The 7,852-nt window shown below is 47.9% G+C and overlaps 3 protein-coding genes across 3 annotated transcripts; all 3 read left to right on the forward strand.

Moving 5' to 3' along the window:
- Window positions 1–531: 531 nt before the first annotated feature.
- On the forward strand, window positions 532–3,536 carry LOC127749019 (uncharacterized). The gene is made up of 5 exons (XM_052265426.1): window positions 532–609; window positions 1,333–1,489; window positions 2,061–2,224; window positions 2,561–2,701; window positions 2,949–3,536. The coding sequence occupies exons 2-5, from the start codon at window positions 1,339–1,341 to the stop codon at window positions 3,264–3,266; spliced, it is 774 nt and encodes a 257-aa protein (XP_052121386.1). The 5' UTR covers window positions 532–609; window positions 1,333–1,338; the 3' UTR covers window positions 3,267–3,536.
- Window positions 3,537–4,428: 892 nt separating this feature from the next.
- On the forward strand, window positions 4,429–5,427 carry LOC113211667 (uncharacterized). Its single transcript, XM_026430118.2, has 2 exons — window positions 4,429–4,595; window positions 5,080–5,427. The coding sequence occupies exons 1-2, from the start codon at window positions 4,542–4,544 to the stop codon at window positions 5,332–5,334; spliced, it is 309 nt and encodes a 102-aa protein (XP_026285903.1). The 5' UTR covers window positions 4,429–4,541; the 3' UTR covers window positions 5,335–5,427.
- Window positions 5,428–5,875: 448 nt separating this feature from the next.
- On the forward strand, window positions 5,876–6,793 carry LOC113211661 (uncharacterized). Its single transcript, XM_026430111.2, has 2 exons — window positions 5,876–6,008; window positions 6,348–6,793. The coding sequence occupies exons 1-2, from the start codon at window positions 5,958–5,960 to the stop codon at window positions 6,600–6,602; spliced, it is 306 nt and encodes a 101-aa protein (XP_026285896.1). The 5' UTR covers window positions 5,876–5,957; the 3' UTR covers window positions 6,603–6,793.
- The last annotated feature ends 1,059 nt before the right edge of the window (window positions 6,794–7,852 follow it).

The following is a 7,852-nucleotide window of genomic DNA, read 5'->3' on the forward strand; positions in this document are numbered from 1 at the left end:
AGGAAAGGAAAGAAAAGAAAAGAAAAGAGGGCAAAATTGTGTCAATAGGCGAGGAGAGCATGGAGGCCAAAAATTGCCAGTATCTAAAAGAAGGCCAAAATTTCGCATTCAGAAGAAAAGAAACAACAACAATAATTTGGGTGAGCAAGGCGACCACGGCGTGTAGAGAGTGCTAGGTTGCGGTTCGCGTGTGGTCAGTTTTTCTCCGTCCCTGTGACTGTTTGGCGCTAGGCGAGCCTGGTCATCTCCGTGCTGGTCATGGTGCAGATGGTCTACGACTCGACCGTCTCCGGGAGCATGTTCGGCTTTCGGGTCGCCCTCGCCGTGTACACGACCCTCGTCGTCATCGTCTTGTTCATGTTCCGAAGACGCGGCATCAAGGCAGGGAGAGAGAGAGAGAGAGAGAGAGAGAGAGAGAGAGAGAGAGAGAGAGAGAGAGAGAGAGCTGCGCGGAGCGGCTATATAGTGCAGTGCAATTCGCAGTTATTGGTGATATGTGCCTCTCTACTTACTCTTACTTTGTTGAATGGCTGGTTTCATTAGACGTGCCTGTGTCGGCTCGTTCAGCTGAGCGCCTCCCTCGATACCAGCGCCCACGAGCACACAAAGGTAAACACCTGTCGTTAGTAACATTAGTTACGGAAACGTGAACGTGTGAAAGGAAATCGATTCGAGTTCCTATTGATTTTGGGGCTGGAGGATGCAACTCACAACACTGAAAACAGAAGTGTGAAACTGGCATGCACATAGTTGTACTCGTTTTACTCAACTCTATACTCTATGGTGCACACTTTCAGGTGTTCAACAGTAAATTTGAACACTTCAAAGTGTCCAAAAGCTTCATGGCCACAGCCAACCCTGAAGTTGAACACTTTTCGGGGTGCAACTTAACTGTTAAACACAGTATTGAAATATTTAGTAAGTTAAAAGTGTGCAACGTGGTGTTGAGCAATGAGCACTAACTTGTATGTGCACGTCAGTTGTTGCATACTTTATTCATCAGTGTGATATCAGATTTCCACAAAGACTAACTTTATTTTGGCTAGGACAATTTTAAATAAAATCCGCCGACTCGACAAGATCAATAACTAACAACAAGAAGCGCCAAAGATCACACAATGACTTAGCCTTAAAACAAACCAACAGGTTCCAACTCAGCAAGATGACAGAGTTTAAACCACAACACTAAGTAGCTCTACAGTTCAAACTGCACATATGCATAGGGCTAGTTTGACAAGTTCAAACCGTACAACTTTTTCGTTTTGCAGTTAAAACTGTCATCTTGTTTTACAGTTCGATTTGCAGAGTGAGCGCTTTGGTTTCCCCCCACAGACTCACATGGCCGCCACCGCCCGGCGCTGCGCCAAGCTGGTGCGCTTCTACGAGACGTACGCCTGGCTGGTGGAGGCCGCGGTCGCCGTGGCGCTAGTCTTCCGCAAGCCCACCTGGCAGGACCACCTGGCGGCCTGGATGGAGCCGCTGATCGGCAGTGAGCGAGAGTCACCTCATACACTGACCAGGGCGTGGTGACTGCACATTGTTGTTTTAGACTTTATCAACCGCAAGCGTACAAACAGTTATTTTATATGGAATGACATACATTCCGAGGGGCCCCCCACGAGCTAACTCGTTTGACCACTCCCAACTTGCGAAAATTCGCGCAAAGTTCACGAAAAACTGCGCAAAACTCTCAAAAAAAAATGGTCCAAACTCGCGCGTTACTCGCGACAGCTCGTCAACTACCTCGCAAACTCGTTGTACACTTACTTTTGAAGTGGGGGATCCCTCGATAAATTTTAAAGTCATTTTGAAATTTAAATTTAAGTCCCATGTCTAGTTTTACGGTAGCCGTCGATGGTGTGGGATTAAAAACATTCCAAGTTTGCTAGCTAGTTTCCAGCGAAATGGACAATATTTCTGCTGAAACTGGGTCATTTTGACTTCAATATGAAGTATATGATATATTCGTGACATTTTCGTGTTTACTGGGCACGCAAACAACGCATATGAAAGGCATAAAATAGAGGAAGTTTTTAAAAAGGGAAACGTCTGTTTAACAGCGCACCAGAAGTTCACAGCGAACGTTTTGCGCTGGGGCTTCCTGTCGTTCCAGCTGTTCGTGGGGCTCTGCGCCGTGCTGTCTGACTACACGCTGGTCGTCCTCATCCTGGTCATCTACTTGTCCCTGGCGGACATGTACGAGGGCATAGGCGAAGCCCTCCAGGTAAGGTCCGGCTGGAGAGGAAGTGTTCCAGAGAGAACTGGCGATATCGACCACAATATAAAGCCGCAATGGCGATGTCAGAATACTAGCGATTTTCCTGTCGACTTAATCTTGAAATGGTTCTGAATTTGGCGCGATACTGATATCGATATGATATCGCATCGATTTTTGATTTCTCACTCGGCACACTAGACGATGAACGGTTTATCGCCGAGTGCACTACTTGTAAACAAAAACACTGTAAAAATACTTTGTCACGATGACGAAAATTAGCCATGGTATTTTCGTCATCGTGACAAAGTATTTTTCCAGTTGCGTTCTGCTTTCTTCTTGTAGACGAGGCCCTGCGACACGCTGCTGGCGCGGCAGCAGAGCGTCCTCACGCAGGCCGCCATCAGCGTGGACGCGGCCGTGGCCCCCCTGCTCCCGCAGGTCCTCATCGTGAGCGTCGTGGTCCCGCTGCTCTGCACCGTGGAGGCGAGTGCCGGAGACAGCAACCGGGTTGCAATCATTAGATAGAAACAACTACATTGCAATCACCTGAGGGGGATGGAACCAACAAGTCACACTCATTAGAGACGGCTGAAACAATGTCGCAATCACCGACTGGGAAGCAGTCTTCTCAGGGGACTGGAACCACCAGAAGACTGAAACAATCGGGAAGGTTTGTAAAACTCCAACCACTCAGAACCACAGAGTTGTAACAACCAGTTTGTGTGCGCAGGTGGTGCTGAACGGCGTGGAGGCGGACCTGTTCGCCGTCGGGATGGCGCCGCTGGTGCTGTTCGTGTTCGTGCCGTTCTGTCTGGTGGGCGACGGCATGGCCTACGCCCGCGTGCGCTTCGCCGACCTGGCCGGCGCCGGCCCCTGGCTGGAGGAGACGGTGCAGCGCAGGAAGATGCGCCTCAGCATGGTGCAGCTGTCCCGGGGACACGGCGGCGACCTCCGGGGGTGGGGCATCGGGACGCTCGACAGGAAGACCTGCGGGAGCGCGCTCAAGTCGTGGTTCAGTTTCCTGCAGGTCCTCATGAGCCTGCAGTAGCAGCGGTTGGGGTTGTAGCCAGTGCGCCTGTAAACCCCCTACATGCCGGCAAGTCCCATTCCATTGATTTCTGAGTGCTCTGCAACGCCCTTTTCCCGAGGGGGCCTCAACTCTGTTGTAGGATGTACACCAGATTGCCAAGATTGCCAGATTACTAGACTAATATTTAGCTTTAAGGGCATAAATCGCCTGTAACTAGGCAAAACGCACTAATGTCACCCTGAATGTAGGCAAAAAGCATGGGTTTCGCAGCCGATTACCTAGAGATTGCCGAAGATTATCGCAGATTGCCGGGGTGGGTGTACACCAGATTGCCGGAGTTGAGGCCCCCTCGCTTTTTCCTGAAAGTATTTGAGAAGGAATCTTTAAGATTTTAATTTTATTCATTATCAATAAACCATCACCGCTCTCACGAACTTGCGTTTTCGCTCCGACGAGCATGGAAACGATCCATTGCTACCTGAATAAACAATAAGTAATTGTAGCGATCACAAATAACTACACATCGTAAAGTGCCCAATAGTTGTCAGTGAGGTGGCTTAAGCTTTCACGGGGGAAAGCTCCCTCGTGAATTTACAATATTTCGTTTACAGTGCAGAGAAGTATTTTAGGCACAGACTCATCCAGAAAGTACATCCGCTAATCTCCGTTACGAAACCTGCCAAGTCCAGCCTTTACAAAGTTCTCATAGCACCTCATAGGTAGGCCACAATTTCCCTGCCGTGCAGGAAAGCACTGTGGGATGGCCTAACCCGAGTCTTGCAGGCGCCGTGCTGACATAATTTGCCAAAACTGATTTTGAGGTAAAACGTCGGTTTTTACCGCTGGAAAGGTTTGCCCGACATAATGGCTGGCTTAAGTTAGATAGTTTCCCGCCAATCTTGAGTAGCGAGTTTTGAGTCGGAGCCGGTGAAAAAATGATACACTATCATTGCTATCACTTCGCCGTGAACAATGGCGCCTACTCGCCAATCGCCTGTTCCGTAGGTAGAAATGCCATTCATACTCTTACACGTTTTATACACTCCATTTACTTCGTTGTCGTGTGGAATATGTTGTAACAGCAAAAGTAAATAGCACGTCGTAATTAGCTAATAAGTTGACCACTACGCCTCACGTAGAGTCCAAAAGTGAGAGTCTGATAGATCAATGATGATTACACAATCACAGCAAGTGTGGTACTTGAACTTGGACCAGGCCAAGTGAACTAGAGGGACGACATGAAACCATCAGTCTTGCGGCGCCAGCGAGGCAGTTCACCACGCGAAGCTCACCATGAAGTCCCTGCTGTGTGTTGTGCTAGCACTGGGATGCCTTGCATCTGCACAGGTAGGATGTGATTCATTTCAAGGGCAACATTTAAACCGCAGTATTAATTATTTAAAGCAGTGACTTGAGTGGGCTAATTTCTTATCGAGTGGAACTGAAGTCACGCCACTGTGTGGCGATTGAGCGAGCGATTAATTTTTTATACGGAAAAAGTTATCGATGACAAAAGTGTGCAACTGGCATGAAAATGCTAGCAGTTTTCAACGCCATGGTGCATACTTTAAGGATTTATTGAACTGAAAATTTCACGGCATAGAAGGGTTCAACAGTAATTTTAAACACTTAAGAGTGTCAATTTAAGGCTGTATGGCTATTGACCAACCCTGAAGTTGACTGCTTATAGGCGTTCAACATTACTGTTCAACACTTTACAGCATTTAAAAAATAAGCCAAACAGTACTCAACTGTGTGCAACGTAGTGTTGAGCACTACTTGCGTGCCCTTTTCTGTTTCATCTCATCAGTGCATTTCCCTGAAATTGCAGGCCGCGGCGGTGTCGGAGCGCGACACCTTGTTTGAGCTCGTGCCCCAGGACTCGTCGATCGGTCAGTGCGTGCTCGGCTTCGGCACGGCCCTGTACGAGGGCCTCCAGGCCGTCGCGGGCTTCTTCACCATCTGCCTGGCCATCCCCGTCTTCGGGCTCATCATCGCGCCCATCATCGCCATCGTGGGCATCGTCACGATGCCGGTGGCCGTCTTCCTCGACATGCTCATCTGCCTCGGAATCATCCACGGATAAGACTCGGCCAGAACATTCAATGCGATTGGCGATAACTTTGTAACACTCGTTCAGACAAATAAAAATAATCACAAAAAAAGTTGAACAAAAAAAAAAAGACAATTGTTATTACAAGTCCGGTAGTTCGTTACCTAGGATACCGTAGCGTAACCGTATACAATGGGGATTTATAAAACAGGTTCAGGTCGCACAGGGTTGAAAATCCCACACAAAAATCAACACAAATTGCTGTTGCCAGTAGTGCATGATACTTTTTTTGGTTACAATAATATCAAACAATTTAAAAGAAACGGAGTCCCGTCTCGTGAGGAGTTTTGGTCCCAACAACTCACTTGTCTGCCACCTCCCGTCGCTGCGCCAAGCTGCTGTGCTTGTACGAGGCGCACGCCTGACTATCCTGACTATCGTCCGCAAAGCCCACCTGCTGCTGCATCGGAAGTAATTAGACGTGGGCTGCGCGCCTCGCAGGGGACAAAAATATGAAAGTCACGCACCTCAGATGATGTATAATCACTGTGGCGGATGTGGCACTTGAACTTGGGCCAGGCCAGGCGATCTAAGAAACGACATAAAACCATCTCTCTAGCAGTGCAAGTGCACCAGTTCACAACGCGAAGGTGACCATGAAGTTGGTGTGTGTTTTACTGGCAGTGGGATGCGTTGCATCTGCACAGGTAAGGATGCGATTCATTTTACCGTAGTGTCTGTTGGCACAATTTTAAAAGCCGCTCCGTACAGCAAAACCAATCGGTCTATGGTCGCACGTTTGCATGTGTGTGAATTTACATTCGCACGTTTGTATTTGCAGGTGTGAGCCAACCACACTCTTGGGGTTTTTAAAGCGGCAATCTTTCAAAGAGCGCTTTCAAAGAGCGCTTTCAAATAGCGCAGGAATGAAATCACTTGTCAATTTTAAAAAGTGCGCTTTTAACTGGCTCAATTTTTTCTGGCGCGGTCAGGCCAATGACTGGTTATTAGGACAACGACCAATTATTGCATTTCTGAAATTCCAGGCTGCAGCCGTATCGTCACGCGAAACCTTTGAGCTCGTAAGCAAAGGTTCGTCGTTCGGACAATGCGTAGTAGAGTTCGGCAAAGGTTTGGTTGACTCAGTCAACACCACGTTTGGCTTCGTCGAGTTCTGCTTGGCGATTCCCTTGATCGGCATCTTCATGGCACCACTGATCGGCATTTTCAGTATCGTCTTCGTACCCATTGGCTACTTCCTCGACATGCTGACCTGCCTCGGAATAACCCATGAAGTATAATGAAGTGTCACCTAAACGAGACCACCACCACCACCACCGAGAACACACTTCCCGCAAACGAAATAGACACCGGTATTCTGATATAGTTTTCATACTTTCGTTTCAAATATCCACCTTAACAAATGGTATTATTCAAATAATGACATCAGGCTCACGCGAACTGTAATAAATGCTTCTTTTGGCAACGAAAACTCTCGAAAATGAAAATGCATTTGTGACCAATTTGCGTCCGAATGTGTCTAATCGTTTTTAAAGCACCCTCAGACCTGCACTGATTTATTTTTATTAAGAAACTATTTACTTTTTTACGCAGCACGATTACTGACTAATTTGTTACATATTCTGTATATTTTTGGCAGTAACTCACTGATATTACTTATGAAAAAAGTTGATAGTAGCTTATAAAGATTTTTACGCAGCAAAAATACTGAGAATGCGTCCAAAAAACCAGGAGTCAGTAGGATGAGAGTGGGTTTCCCCATTACTTCTGAATCTTTCCCCAGGCGCGGGGGCAAAAATGGTGCGGGGAGTTCGAACCAGTCAGAGAGCCGGGCCTCAAAAGAGAACTCCCGCGTCGAACTTCAAGAAACAAGGCTCAACCGTAACTGTTTAACATGACACTAAGACACTTGCGGTCTAAGTGTAAATGACAAAAAATACAAAAACAAAGGAAAAACTGAAGTGTAGTCGCTGTCGGCGGTGGGGGTCATTCCACTTTTGAACTTGAAATCATCGACGTGTCTGGGTCTAAATATTGCTCCTAGGAATGACGTGCGTCGTCTCGTTGGCGTGGGCTCAGTGCCTCGCCCTTCGGGGCCCGGGCCGAGAAAAAGGTCATTCCTATGGGCAATCTCTTTTATTTGAACGTCGATGAGCACACCTCACATTCAGTATTTCTGACTTTTCGCCTCCGAAATAATACAATAGCCCAATAACGTAAAGGGGACCCACCCGGCCCGCCGGCCGGCCTAATAGTCGAGCCGTTTCCACTCTCGATAAGAGCGGCACGACACCGTGATTTGGAGCGCGTCCCGGCCGCGAGGAGGCCGGCGGCGGGGCAGTGCGCGCGTGCTCGGCGAGGGGTGGGCACGCTACACTCTCTGCACACACTCGAGGAAATTCACTCAGATTTACGGGGGGATTTGAATCCTTAGTAAAGCTGTTGAACTTGTGCAAGAAAAGAGTTGTGATAGCTATAACGCGTGGTTTAAGACGCACTTCTACTGACTTATATTATTAGAGACACTTAC

Source organism: Frankliniella occidentalis, unplaced genomic scaffold (genome assembly GCF_000697945.3).
Source record: "Frankliniella occidentalis isolate FOCC.00 unplaced genomic scaffold, Focc_3.1 Scaffold27, whole genome shotgun sequence".
NCBI classification, from domain to species: Eukaryota; Metazoa; Arthropoda; class Insecta; order Thysanoptera; family Thripidae; genus Frankliniella; species Frankliniella occidentalis.

What these genes read in the sequence shown, in the direction of transcription:
- LOC113211661 (XM_026430111.2), top strand. Translation starts at nt 5,958, where the DNA reads ATGAAGTTGGTGTGTGTTTTACTGGCAGTGGGATGCGTTGCATCTGCA. An exon ending in GATGCGTTGCATCTGCACAG is followed by an intron (nt 6,009 to 6,347) that starts GTAAGGATGCGA and finishes CTGAAATTCCAG; the next exon opens with GCTGCAGCCGTATCGTCACG.
- LOC113211667 (XM_026430118.2), top strand. Translation starts at nt 4,542, where the DNA reads ATGAAGTCCCTGCTGTGTGTTGTGCTAGCACTGGGATGCCTTGCATCT. An exon ending in GATGCCTTGCATCTGCACAG is followed by an intron (nt 4,596 to 5,079) that starts GTAGGATGTGAT and finishes CTGAAATTGCAG; the next exon opens with GCCGCGGCGGTGTCGGAGCG.
- LOC127749019 (XM_052265426.1), top strand. Translation starts at nt 1,339, where the DNA reads ATGGCCGCCACCGCCCGGCGCTGCGCCAAGCTGGTGCGCTTCTACGAG. An exon ending in GCATAGGCGAAGCCCTCCAG is followed by an intron (nt 2,225 to 2,560) that starts GTAAGGTCCGGC and finishes TTCTTCTTGTAG; the next exon opens with ACGAGGCCCTGCGACACGCT. An exon ending in CGCTGCTCTGCACCGTGGAG is followed by an intron (nt 2,702 to 2,948) that starts GCGAGTGCCGGA and finishes TTGTGTGCGCAG; the next exon opens with GTGGTGCTGAACGGCGTGGA.